The sequence below is a fragment of the Rissa tridactyla genome, chromosome 1, assembly GCF_028500815.1.
Source record: "Rissa tridactyla isolate bRisTri1 chromosome 1, bRisTri1.patW.cur.20221130, whole genome shotgun sequence".
NCBI lineage: Eukaryota > Metazoa > Chordata > Aves > Charadriiformes > Laridae > Rissa > Rissa tridactyla.
This window is the reverse complement of record NC_071466.1, coordinates 119,435,808-119,450,489: the sequence shown is the minus strand read 5'-3', so window position 1 is coordinate 119,450,489 and position 14,682 is coordinate 119,435,808. Positions and strand designations below refer to the sequence as shown.

Below are 14,682 nucleotides of genomic sequence, written 5' to 3'. Positions count from 1 at the left end.
AGGAAGTTTTTTTGTTTAATTATTTTTTAAAAAGTATTATTACTATGCTTTTAGGTTCCAGCATATTTTTTTTCTTCTGCTGGTGTTTAAAGAGCTGCAAACTAGGAACAGATATTGAAAAAGGTTCCCTGCATCATATCCAAATCACCTCTTGCACTCTAGAAAATTTGAAAAAAAATACTAAAATAATATTGAAAAGCAGTGCTTTTACTTTCTCTTCTTGATGTGAAATCAGAAAAAAAAGTTTATTTTCTCCAATTAGGTTGTCACGTAGTCACAAAAGAAAAAAAGAGGATGACTATATACTATTGAATATGAGACCAGTTAGTCAACAGACCAGGCATAACAGTTTACTACATGAATGATGGCATTCTCAAATCTATTTTATGCTCTTCAGTTATCTTTGAAATTTTAATCTCCATGTATGTGCATTAAAAGTATATCATTCAAAGCTCAAAGTCTGTATATAGTAGAGGTGAGTACTCCATGCTGTCCAATCTTTTAAAGCAATTTGATCTTTGGTTAGATAGTCAAAACTTATTTCCTGTCAAGTAAATGACAGGATGTTGTATATTTATTTGTTGATAACATTTAAAGTATTGCAAACCTGATTATTTTGTAAAAACAATTGAGCTTTCACGCTGATGTTCCACTGTAGGTAAAGAGACCAAGATTTTCAAAGCTCCCAATTATTAGCATGTACTTTAGCTTGACAGCCTGACCTAGCACCTGTAAAATGTTCGTGCTGTGAAAGCTTGGTGCTTGACACCATAAATTATAAATGAAGAGCTAGTGGAAAAAGTGACAGACTGACTTAGTGAAAGAGAGAATTGCAAAGCTGAAAAACATTAAACTGACTGGCTGTGTTGATATTTAATCAAAGGAGATAAGAAGCATTTTATCATCATGAACATAAACCTATGATATCTCTGGGAATATTTGTCATGAGTGGAACAACTCTTCTTTCTAATAAGTTGCATTTACTTTGGTATATTTTTAAGGCTCTTCATTAAAAAAAGAAAACATTTAATATAGCCAAATGTTAACCTTGTTTTCTGAGTCACCTTTGTGTTCCTTTCTAGAAGGTTTTTTTATATGAGTTCTGCTAAACTCTTTTTTCTGTATATGATGGTCACTTTCAGACTACAGTAGTAAGGCCAACTATATTAAATATTTCACTTCTAAAGTAGATAACTTACCAAGCATATGAGATGCAACTTCAGGAAGCAAAGGAGAAAAACTGATCATTTTGCTTGAGAGCGTTGACACCTTTGAGAGTCATGACTGCTTCAGCTCTGATATGCCCACAGCTTGTGGCTCTACTGATGACTTGCCTTAACTGCTGACAGCTAAAATCATTACTAACCAAATCACCTTTAACAAGCAGAAAAATTACAAATGTAGGCTTGATAGCCCTCCCCTATCCTTTGTATGTCACTTGTTTTCTTAGGTCATTAGGGAGATTAGGAAGCATGTCCTTTTATTTCAGTATGAAATACTAACTTCATCCTGCTTATATGGCTTTGGCGTAGTTCTGTAATGGATAACAATAATAATAATGTCCTGTCACTTACCGAGGCTTATTTATGTGACTTGTGGATAAATTCTGGGCGGTTGTTCAGCCTGCAACAATGCAACAGATGAGGATTGAACAGCTATGCTTTTCCACCCTGTGTACCACTTCATGCAGACATTGTTAGCATTATCGTTAGCTTGGGAAGGCAGGGTAGTCAAGATCTGCCATTTATAGGCTATATGAACTCTTTGCTTTCTGTATTGTAGCTTTTCTACCTACAAAATAGGAATGACCCTGTTTCATTTTATGATGTAAAAATATGGACTGAGCGTAGGTAAACTCTTAGCTGCCTAGAGTTAAGTTACACTGAACTACAGCAGTAGCAGAAGATAGAGTAGTAAAGAGTCTTTGGCTTCAGCAGACGCGTCTATGCCACTGCTGAAGTTTCATGTTTCATGTGTTTCATGCCTGGAGCTGCCCCGACTATTGTTCTCACGTCTGATTTGCCAGTATGTCAGAGTTTCAGGCTCCTGATTCATGCTCTCAGCCTGTCTGAAGCAGCATGCTCTGCAGCTCTGACTGCACCGGCAAGAACATGCACCCTCAAGGGCCCTGCCAAAAAGCCTGAACTGGTCTTTTGCCTCAGTTCTTGAGCTAGAGATTCTCGAACAGCTCTTCACGGGGCCGTGCTGCCAGTCAAGCATGAACTCTTTTTAGTTGCTTCAGCCTAACATCTGTCTATTCTGTTCCTCAGAGTCACCAAACAGCTAATTTTTCATTATGGTTATTAAGTAACTACTTGAGTAAGCAGTGGCCATCTGTCTTCCCAGTCCCCATTTGTCACTTTATCGGCTGTCCTCTTCAAAACTTCTTTCCTTAAAGAGACTGTTGTGTAAAAGGTCTGTGTTGATTCTGGTTGAATGCACCTCTTACCAACCTTCCCAGTTATGCATGGGGCAAAGGCAACAAACCCTTGCAATACCATTTCATACTTCACTACTAGAGAGGCTAGGTCTTTAGTTCAGTGCAGTGCAAGAAAGAGTGGGTGCCCGGGGTGGGTTTGATTATCCCCATGAACTCCTGTGGGAAGTTTCTACCGCCCTTGAAAAGGGCATCCTAAGAAATGCAGAGAATAGGAACAATAGTTATTGAATTATTAACTTTGTAATTAGTCTGACTGACAGTTGTGTGAAGGTGTTATTATACTTTTCTAGAAGGTTTTGTATGTTTTTTTCACTCATGGATTGTTGTTACGTAAACATCGTGTTAATTTTATCACCACTCAAAAAATAGTATAGTAAAAGACGTAAAAGCAAATCCTTGTAAGAATGCAGAACAGGAAAGGTTAACAGCAAAGTGGACAATATTAAATCTAGCATCATGACTCCACAAACCAAGTCCCAGACTAATAGAATTGGCTTCAACACACAAGTCATTTGTACTTTACCAGTGCAAGGAAAGATAAATTCATTTGTCTGGATTTTACTTGTTTCTAATTTCCCTAATGAAGATATACTCAGGTTAATAAACAGAGCTGACAAAACTGTCAGGTATTCATGTTCATTTAGAAAAATCTGCCCAATAATCTACTGTTGACATGAACATGATGGTGAATTGAATATCAATTAGCTTTTTCAAGTCAGAATGAAAATTATTTCATAGGGCACCCGGGCTTCTATCATAATTTTGCAACTCCTATTTTTAACAGGGTTAGCTCTTGACCTCCAATTATCTCACACGTGAAATCAAAAGCTTAGGAAAATAATACACCGATGTGACATAAACCAGCTCTGGTGTTATCTTCTGGACCTGTGAACAGCATTAATTTATCTCACTTCATTTTAACAGGAATCCCTGCTGAAAAGGAGTATCTTGGAAATGAAAGCTGAGGCAATGGTTAAGAACACACTGTTTCCCTGGTACCTAAACCCCCTTTTTTCCCATCTCATTCTTTGTGAGGAGTCCATTAAAGTACAGCAGTCTGCTTCTACCTACTGGAACTTATTCCTCAGTTCTGTGTTCACCACCTGTCCTGTAGGGCTGACATCGCAGTGCTCAGCCCCTTCTGATGCATCACAAATGTAGGAACTCATCCCTTCTGGCTGATGTGTGGATTTGAGAACCTCCTTCTGCCTTACTCCCCAGTTTAGAAGTGCAGTGTTCAAATAAATCACTTTGAAATCACTTTGACACTGCTCTTGGGGAAAAATCTGTGTTATAGGCTAGGAGACGTAGGATATTACCTGTTCATTATCCATTCCACAGTTACCTGAGGAAATCTTGGGGTTTATCTGTTTCTGAGGTAAACCCATTTCTTTTAAATGTGAATATGCTTTCTTTTTACCTCAGTAATTTTGTTTTTTCTTGTGCTTGTGAATAAGCATTGGAGAAGCAAGCACTTATGTTAGAACTCAAAATACATAATGTTTAAAGTTGTCTTAGGGCAAAACAACCCGCTAAGCAGCAGAATACATAGTTAAGATCTAACTGTGTACAATTTGGGATTGTAACTATTATCCCAGAAAGATTTCGGTGCAGAAAATGACATGTATTTCTGCACTGACAGATAGGTTTTCTCCATGCTTGGTTCATTTGGTGCCACTGAATGTAGCAGGTTGATTCCCAAGGCTCCGTTTGGTATTTGTGAAATGAAACATGGAACTTGCCTTACTGGGAAAGTCCATATCTTTTACTGACTGGTATTACGTGTTTGTGACTGATAAATTGTTTAATTTTTCCTCTTTCATTGGAATATTTGTCTGTATTATGAACAGGGATTAAAGTTGCTTGGTAAGGCAGCACTTCGATGTTGAAAAAAAGTCAACGTGTTATCCTAGCAGAATAACCGTTTAAAGACTTCTGTCTTTCATAAGTTGCTTCAGAGAGACGTTCACCATCAGAGCGGTCATACATGCACGTGCAGAAAAACCATTATAGCATGGACGGTTGCACCGGAATGGAGGTATTATGAATCTCAAGTTACACTCCAGAACAAGGAGCTCCTGTTGTAGGTTGTCATGCAGGGAGTCTTTTCTCAGTTCTGTTGTAAAACAGCAGTAAAGGTCATTTCTTTTTCCTTCATTCATCTGATTATTCTTTTTTGTACAACAGAGAAATAAGTTTCACAAGATGCTTTGTACAGAAAGCTGCTACCAAGATTTCATACCTTGACTTAAATAATTGTAAAGGCTAACAGTTGGCCAAATAGGCTCTCTTTTAATTGTACTGAGACTACTTCAGGAGTGGACTCTGCTTGTTACACGATGTCTAAAAAGAAAAAACCCTTCATTTAAACAAGAGCATCTAGGCATAATTGACCAATTTTCAGAATTAATCAGTTCCTATTTTTTGTTTGTTCTTTTTTTGTTAGTTTTTTGTTAAGAAATATTGTAGCACTATTCTAAGTAATTTTAATGCTATTATTAATGCTATTATTAAAAGCAGGCTACAAAAATAATGGGGAAAACCAGAACATAAAATTTTACTATTACTTCTGTTGAGTGAGAGGATTCTTGTTTCCTGAAAATAAGTCTGTGCATTTCAGGTTTTTTTGTCTTACTATGTTTTAAGCTCCAACTTTATAAAATAGATATTTAAATTTGTTCAAATACTTCGTGATCTTAAAATTAAAGAAATTGTAAGTATCAATCTTGTCATATAAAGTAGAGGTGTGACAAGATACAGGTATGTTCAATGGGCTGTGTACGGGTTATAAATTGTAAATGATAATAATTGCTTATCAGAGCATTTTGGTAGGTGTTTGAGGTATTGCAATTGCTTATTTTACAATAAAGTGGCATTAGGAAGAAAGTAAAAATGCTCTTTTTAAATTAAGAAATGGTTGTGTTTGGATGCTTTAAACCCTAAACTTAACTTAAAGCTTGACAGCCTGTAGCCACAGACTTGTCACTTTTTTTAAATCCACTGTCCTGCTTTCAGAAAGGCAGGTGTTAACAATACTAGAAATAAACCACAGTAAATGCAATAGGCAACTAGCTGACTACATGTTCTAATTACGTTTTTTTTATTATTGAAATAACGCATTAGGACTGGCATCTACTGTTCTCTGAATATGAGCGCCAGAGGCTTTCTCCGGAAGGGCAGACTTTTGTGAACATCTGCAAAATTTACAGTGATAATTTCAACAGTCATTTCTAGATAAAGAAAATTTAGGCATGAAGTGGACCATTTACAAAGTCTTAGTAGATGCTGGTAAAAGACAAATACCTTAATCCCTTGGTGATGTAGAAGTCATAAAATGAATTAGGCCTACGTGTAGAATTTCAAATATTGTTGGATTTAATTTATATTTAACTTTTTTTTTATGGGGACTTTGGAGATGCTGAAACACACATTAGATTATTTGTTTAGAATCTGAGGGGTTTTTTCATCCTACCATGGCTACATGCCTTGTGTTTTGGAAATAATTGTAAAATTGCGTTCTTGTTCATTCAAATGTAAGTTGAGTGGATGTTTGTGTAACTCCCTTTTCCACAGATATAATTATATATGATGTTCATGACGTGTTGTTCTAAAGTAATGTGATGATACAATCAGGGATCAATTACATAGCATTAATAACGAATATAAAAATCTGAATGCTTTGTGAAGCAAGTGGCTTATTTCTTCCTTCTACCTACATAAAATCCGAATACTGAAAAGTATATGGAGTTGAAAAAATAAATATTTTGCAAATGAGCTGCAAACAGAAACATGTAAGCTTGCAAAAGTGATATGTAATGAGTATGATAATCAGCTCTGGTCTTCAGTATGTCTTATCCACTTAATTGTTCAAATGAAATACCGTATCATTCCGAGGTTCCATTAGTTGCCACTTCCATTTCACTAGCTTTAGGGGTTTGACAGTATATGGAATAATGGTACTGAGGATACAGCTAGAATCAATTGCCTCTGCCTCCATTAGTTCTCTCAGTAGGTACAAGAATTACTCTTTCATTTTAAAAAATTACATAAATTAGATCTCTCTGTGTGGTGTCTTATGATTTGAGGTAGCAAGAACGAAGTACAGCATTTGGTTTGCTTATCTTGCTTATTTACATGGTACAGTTGAATAAAAATATGCATTCCGTAATCCAAATTCAATAAAGTCTTCCACCAAAAAAGCACAAGAGGAGAATAAATCAGAGCTTCATCTTGCTTTTTTTCTATTTAATACTTAATCCAGTGAGGTTACTCTGATGTAACTGAGGGGTCTGCAATGGTTGGTAATGCTAATAATAATACAACAGGAGAATAAAGGGATTCACGTTGATTTCTCAAGTGAGAATGGAAGAAAGGCAATGTAGAAAAGGATAATGTGAAACTGAAGCTTTTGGTGTGAAAATGTTGGTTTACATTCTGGTGAGAGATGGAGCAGTAGAATTACAGGAGCCTTCCACTCTCAGGAGAACGTGCGTGTTAGCGTGTAAGGTAAGGAAAGGATAATTATATTCGCTCTGAAATTGCAGGAGCGCTATGAAAGTGTAGGAAATCATAAAATGATATAGCAAAAAGCATAAATTTTAATTTCATTTTTAGAATAATCTTGCTAAAAAATAGGTAATAAGGTTCTCTAGGAAAAAAAGGTTAAATAAAAAAAGGTGGATAGTGTGGTGTTTTATGCAAAAGAACCAGTGTTTGTTTTTAACTTGTTAGCTCAGAGCCGCAGTATTTGAAATTGCATCTGTCTAGGCAGTAGTAGGGAACAGTGAGACTGAAACCGGTAACTGAATCAAATTAGAGAATAGGGTAAGTTATTCTTTAAGCATCTGTATGAAATATATGGAAAGAAAAATGGTGCCGTGGGGGAATTAGTTTTTGAAGATGCTCACTGGAGACCTCATGTAACTGGAAGTAAAACACCACCAAGTTAAAGACAGGCAGTTTTCCAACATAAAAAACATTGCACCCAGTCTAATAATATTGCCAAGTTCTTAGGACTGAGAAGGTGAATTTATTATGAATGAGATGAAAAAATATTCTGACCAGTTCTTGTTCATTAGAGGAGAATTCTAATCACGTGTTTGTGTGAGTGTGCAAATGTGAAAATGAAAAAGGTGAAATTGGAAATTTCATTTTAAAATTCTTGACTGGGAAATCATTGATCAATAAAAAAAGGCCAGTTTTGGTTATCAGGTCACCTTACATTAGAGGAAACATGAAAGCAGAAACTAGAAATATAAACACTTGTAATAATTAATGGAAAAGAGATGATACATGTGGAAATTAATATAGGTTAGAATATATGAAGTGTAGAAAATTGAAAATAGAAGCTAAGTGTGTTTGGTAAAAGCCCAAGTCTCACAACACTCAGGATAATGGGAATTTCTCTATTGTATTATGAATAAAAATGTTTGTGTGAATGGTATTGAACTATTTTTAGAAAGATGCAGAAAATAAGGTGTTCAGAATTGAGAAAATTAGAGATCAGTAATTTATGCACATAACGTGAAGAATATGAAGTACTCCCCATCTGGTGTAAGTAGTTCTCTTCCAAGAGTCCTGAAAGAATTGGCTGAGGAGATCTCTGGGCTACTGATGGTAAATTTAATGAGTTTGGGGACTCAGGGAATTCAAGAATATTGGAAGAGCGTAGGTGTTAGAGTACTGGTTTGAAAAGAAAAGGGAAGCACCATTAACCAGGTAACTAGATTTTTATAAAAATCACAGCATTGGAGAGGATTCGAGAAGTCATTTAGCTCCCCCCCTCTGCCCCAAGGCAACATGAGATTATGTAGAGACCAGGTCTGACAGTGTTGAAGGTGTCTTAAAAGCCTCCTATAGTGGAGATTCCCCAGTTTCCCGATTAGTCACAACTATCCCTCTTCTTTACAACTGTAGGGGTAGTAAGAATTTTCCTGAAGTCTAATACAAAACTCTTTTTACTGTAATTTAAATCCCTTCTTCCTTTTTGGCCGTTAACATAGAGAACAGATTATTCTCTTCTGCCTTAAACAGCCTTTTACATACTAGAAGATTGTTAGTGGGTAATCCTTCTAGTTTAACCTGCAAGGTAAATGACTGCAGTGCGTTTGGACCCTCCAGAGCAAAGCCTTTCTAGAGATCTCATCATTCCCATTGCTCTCCTGTGGCGTCTTTGCAACTGGTCCAGGTATTTTTTGAAGAAGGGCACTGAAAACTAGACACAGCACTGCTGCTGAAGGCTTACAAATGCTGAAGAGAAGGGAAGGATTACTCTCTATATTTTGCTGGCTATAATCCTGTTTATCTCAGTCAAACAGTGTTGTCGATACTTTGTTTACTATATGATTTGCTATGACTCCTATATACTTTCCCATCAGAATTGCTATCTAGACAGGTGCTCCTCATCCTTTATTAGTGCAGCTCGTTAATCTTGCCTAAACCAGATAGCTGTTGCATGAAAAATAATGGAAATGCTGGAAAAGGATTCAATTGATATGTATATAATGAATGTCAGTTCATTTGTTTTATGGAAAACAGGCCTGGTCAAAAACCCCAAGCATTTAAATAATTTTCCCCAGTCGATTACATGTTAGTTGCCAAAGGTAACTTGCATATTGCATATCTCCCTCTTCTTTCTGTCTTCCTCAAGCAGATAAGCCATAGAGGTAATATGTTTAGATTTTGTAAAGTATGACAAAATATCACAAAGTGTTCTGACAGTAAAAACTTACCGAATTTTTTAGTAAACAGATTTTTAAAAACTGCACATAAGTACTTTTTCAGTACTGTTAAATCACAGAATCTGAGATATTCCTTATACAACATTCAAAATTCTAACTGGTCAACATTTTTCATTAGTACTGTGGAAATAAATATAAAATCAATAGCTGATGAAAGAGTAGTAAGTAATGAGTTGAGCAGACAGGGAATAGCCTTTATCACTTAGTAAAAGTCAGCCCTTAAAAGTAAAACTTTTTTTATGTAAACAAATTGATCTTTGTACATTCAAGAACAAAAATGCAACCCAAACTGAAAAATAATGATGTAAGGGACAGTGATCTTGATAGATAACTGCCTATCAGTGCAATGCTGCAGTAAAAAATAGGCTAATGTGACCTTGGATATATAAACAGGATATAAAAATAGGCAGGGTTCTTTGTCTTAATGTACATTGTTAGAAGGAATGATTTCAGAATACTGCAGGTGATACTATTTTTAAAAATGGAAAAGACCATAAAACCTGAAAAAAAGTGCAGACATTTCAGAAAAGGGCAACAACTCTCTTGGGGGCTGGAAGTGAGGGACTTTAGAAGCTCAGTGTGTTTGTCTTATAAATATAAACTGATTGCAGTCAATAAGTAAGTTCCCAGAGAAAAAAAAAAATTGTGCCAGTTTTGCCTGTTTCTGGGTATCATCTGTAATGACTGCCTACCCTTCTGCAATCTACTGAAACTTTCTATCTTTTACTTGGGCATCTTTTACCCAGTGCAGCAGAGAGACACCACAGGACATCCGTAGCTCTGAGTGCGTGGCGTGTGGTTGTGGGGGAAGCCACAGAGCAGACAACTAGGGTGAACATGCTGCCAGGCTGAGCAGCAAACGCTCCCTGTTCGCAGTGCAGGCACCTGGCGAGTCTCTACCGGCCCAGCAGTTGTCACTGCGGGGGGAATGTGTCGCAGTGAGCTGATCTGCATCTTGCCAAGTTGACGACTTCTTAGTCTCAGTATTTTTTCTTGGTTTTTTTCCACATTGGTATTTTTCTGCAGCTCCCTGGGTCACTAGTGTTGTCTTAAGAAATTAATGTCTGTTTGTCATTCTATTTTCCTTGCAAATCTTTGGCTTAGCCACTAGAGAAGTAACAGTGAAAAGTATTAGTCCACAATGAGCGGGAAGTTCAGCTGGGTGATTTGATGGCCTATTCTGATGTCGGACTATGATTCCATGAAGTAAATTGGCCGAAATCCTTTATTCATTTAAAACCGTTAGGTCAGACTGTCTGGAGATGTGTAAAGAGAGAAGAGGAGAAAAGAAACTGGTGAAACGAATGTTTGGAAGGCTTTTTCCTTGGTTGTACAGGCAAGATTGTAGAGTTCATCTTCAGAACAGTATTTTGGAATTAGAATTAAAATTCCATGCTGTCAGTCCTCAGAGCTCTGCTCATCATAATTTTAAATAAAACCGCTCCCTCAGGACCAGGCAAAACCTCTGAAAAGATTAATTTCAATTGTAAAGTCTAATAATAGCAGTGTAAGATATGTCGAAAAAAAAAGGAAACTGGAGCTCAATAAGGCATAATGAGTTATAATAATGTAATATCTATTAAAGTATGTACTGGAAACCAAAGCTAAATACTTTTAAATTTAAATACTTAGAATTTAAAGTTAACTAAAACAATAGTTCAAGATGTATGTTTAAGTCTGTATATTATTGTTGAGCAAGTGACAATATCCCTATCTCAGTTATTTAAGGAAGGACATGCAAGTGCTAAATCTAAGCTCTTTTTGACCAAAGAGATTTTTTTAAAAGAATTTTTGAGTTAATTTTGAATTGTAGCATGACTTTGTAATGGCAGACCTACACTCTTTCATTCTTGTTTACTCTGCAAGTTTTACACTCTACGTCGCCTTCAAAAACTGGCTGCAACAAGGGGAGGTTGGATGTCAGAAAAGTCAATAACATTGCTTAGTTGCAACCAATTTATTTATAGCTTTTTTTTCATAAATATTAACTGCAGTAGTTCCAGACACACACTTTTGCTTATCCTGGCAGTTAATGACTTGTCCATAATGGCCACTTAGCATGAAGTCTTATGTAAGAGGAATGGGACTTTTTATGGCATATAAAGGAGTATAAATAAGTAAACATAGGGACAGGGATCACTAAATATAGCTTCCTGGTTCCGTTAACTTTTCAGAGAATTTTCTCTCATTTTAAGCATCATACATCTAGTGTCCACTAACTCTTTTTATTCCCTTTGCATATGAATTTACAGTTCTTTAGAAACTTTCACTGTTCTGCAGTCAGAAGAGAAGCATTCATTCCTCTATGTAATTCCGATGTATACATGCGGACATTCCTCTTAGTCTGGATTTTTTTAGCAGAGTGAGTTTTCTGCCAAGGAGCTACGAGTTGGAAGCTTCTTGGCAGTGCAATTTGTCTGCCATCAGGTCTGTGCTGCTGGGGATAGACTGCTTCTTAATTACCTCGTTTGAAGATAGCTTGGGTATCTCTGTCCCACACTGAAGTCTATCATGTAGATATCTCCAAATCACTGAAGCGTGTGAGGATTTTTTGCTTTATCCATGTCCTCATTTGTGTAGCCAGTCCTGTTGATTTCACCACTTTACTGGGGTTTGTATTTCTTTGCCATAAATGTAACATTTACTTGATCTGCCAGTATTTGCTTATTTTCTGATTGATAATTATTTTACGTCTTGTAATACAAGTACTGTTGGAAAGGCAATCTCAATTTTTATGATTTTAATTTCTGACTCAGAAGGTGGCAACATTCAAATTCTGGTTAGTACTTGTTTGGTTGTTTGAATTCTCCAGTTTGAGATTCTAACAGATTCGGTGGATATAGGTGAGCATACGAGATGCTTGATATGTAAAATGTATCAAAAAATGTATTTTAACAAAACTCAGTTATTTGATGGGTATCACTTGGTAAATGTGTACAAGAAATAGTACTAGATCATGGTTCAACTAAATTTAAACTTAGCATACTTTCAGTGATGAATTTACTCTAGTTTTTAATTTTTTTAATGTATAGCTTTGAGCTTTCAAGTAGCACTTGATTAATTCAGGCAAGGAATTAATTAATTTAGGCTCCGGTGAAGAAACGAATTAATTTTCCTTCCTATATTTTGGGGCTTGTTCCTTGGAAGTATTAGTTTTGAATACCTGGATGATGTTTATTAAATTGTGGTCCTGCTACCACAAAAATTGTAAAACTGAAATGGCACTTTCAGCCCCAGTGCTGTTTGTAGAAACAGTTAATATCTCCCTGCAAATCTTTAGGTTTAGCAGTAACATATAGTGGTTTTAATTTGATTTTTAATTCTGTATTAAAGAATTAAAATATAATTAGAATATCACTTGATAAGTAGCAAGATATAAATTCATCTGAAAACCAAGTCTATTGCTAAATAGTCCATATTTGCTGGGTGGAGAGAGGAAGGAGGGAGAGATGGAGAGAACGAAACAAACTCCTAAGTGAACGGGAATATTCTTAGAAGCCAGCTGAGCATTTGGTCTTGTCTATGAAAAGAAAATGTCTAAACCCAGTGGCTTAATTTTTTTGGAGGTGACAGGTCCCCGGTACATTAAAACTTCACATAGGAAGCTGCTGCATCACATGCCAAATGGGAAGACACTTTTCTGACTCTTCAACAAGAGCATGGTGGCCTGATGCAAGTAGAAGATGCTCGCTAGAAAAGTATTCTACGAAGTAGAAAATACAGCTAAATCACAGCTTTGTAAGCAAGACAGCAGTAGTATCAGTGGGGTTAGAGATTCCATTTTTTGGAAGTAAAATAGAGCTTGTAAAAAAAAAATGTTTATCTTCAAGTTATTCACAAAGTTTCATAAGCTGGTGAAGTGGTGAAGCAGTGGAGAGCAGAATACTTCCCTTTATTGAATATCCTTTTAAAAATGTCATTACTTTCTTCAAATAAATCATTAAACTTTTATTTGGTTATTGTTGAGCTTGTTACCTGACTGTAAATTTGCTGATAAGACTATTTCAGTTTCAGGTTAAAAGTCAACATACATTCAAATATAGAAGAGCTCTAATTGTCACTAAAACAAAACACAAAGTAAGATGCTAGGTCAAGTTTCCTCTAATAAGCTGGCGAGTTCACACAGTTTCCATGCCAATGTTCCTTTTCCATAAGGCAAAAAAATATGACCCGGCTTATGATGATGTAGTGCTTTATAGAAACACATTATAGATAGCTGTACATTGATCGGATAGATAAGAGGTGGAAGATAGCGTGCAATAGCATAAAAACCCTAAATGTATGGATAGTGGTGTCATGTTCCAAACTGCTAACTTCATTTTTCTCCATCATTTAATCACCCAAGGAAGAACTGTAATTTTCAAGCTGTAAGGAGGAACCGAGCATTCAAAACACACTGACTCATGATTAAAATAAATTACCTATATAATGCTTAATTTTATGTTTAAATCCTAATTTACATTTCTTAAATTAGAGGGTCGGATTAAACAATTCCATTAGAGGGCAGTAGTTCATGTAGGTACGATGTCTCATGTACTAAATATTTAGTTTACAGTCAGCTTCCTTATCACTATGAGCTGTGTTCTGTATAATTTTTGCATTATTAGTGAAAGGAAAAGAAGAAGTAAGCCAATGTAATTTAACATTAAAATAATGCAGAAACATTTTGTAATATACAATAATGCACATCCTATCATATATGAAAAAAACAAAATGAATATGGCAGAAATAATGCAAAATGTATGTAGCGGCACTCAGCACTCTTATATTCCAGCTAAAATGTCAGCTCTGAAGTTGTTAGTCTTTCTGTGTTCTGTCCGAATTATGTAGTTTGTGCATCGTAGAACTTAATTTCTGGGAAGTTTACGATTTGTTTTTTTAAAAAATCTTGCTTTTGAAACCCTGTTTTTTTTAATTTTGTTTGCTTCAATGCTTAAGACCACGTGTAGACTTTCTAGATTTCCAAGCAAGGTATTGCAGAAATGTGCATGCTTAGTCAGGCACCTTTTAATGGTTAAGCATTGGTAGTGTATTGTGACATGGCAATGATTTCTGCAAAAGACGTAGGGTTTTTTGTGAATTGTGGCTTCTGAGACATTTGATAATGAAATATAAACCATGAAAGCCTAAAGGTTTAGATTCTGTTTTTATTCATACTCCCAACATTTTAATTGCTTCAGTAGCTTTAAGCAGATATACCTGGCTAATATGGGTAGTTCAAGTCATACCAGTTTAGTACTTTACTGTGCTGTATATGTTTCATCCAACCAATACTGCAAACATACCATTTCTTTTTCCATTTTCAGTTGTGTTACTTGATACTACAGCTGCCCTTGGAGAACTAGGATGGAAAACATTTCCTTTAAATGGGGTAAGTCACTCACTGTTTTGGTTTTACTGTCTTGATTTTGGCATTCTGCCACTCTGGAAGTGAATGACTATTATACCTGGGTGGATATTCTTGCAATGTAGACTTGTCAGAAAGATTTCGTTTTTCTCAGG

At 35.9% G+C, this 14,682-nt stretch overlaps 1 protein-coding gene across 3 annotated transcripts in view; it reads left to right on the top strand.

Moving 5' to 3' along the window:
* EPHA6 (EPH receptor A6) overlaps positions 1–14,682 on the top strand; it is a 510,145-nt gene that overhangs the window by 23,298 nt on the left and 472,165 nt on the right. For 2 of the 3 annotated variants that reach the window (XM_054204526.1, XM_054204514.1), the window contains exon 1: positions 14,496–14,551. Coding sequence is in view for 1 of the 3 variants with exons in the window: in XM_054204504.1 (XP_054060479.1) it covers positions 14,487–14,551 (65 nt within the window). In the remaining 2 variants the exon portion in view is untranslated. Of the gene's footprint in view, positions 1–14,486; positions 14,552–14,682 lie in introns of those variants that run through there. The other variant, XM_054204504.1, reaches the window with a different exon arrangement.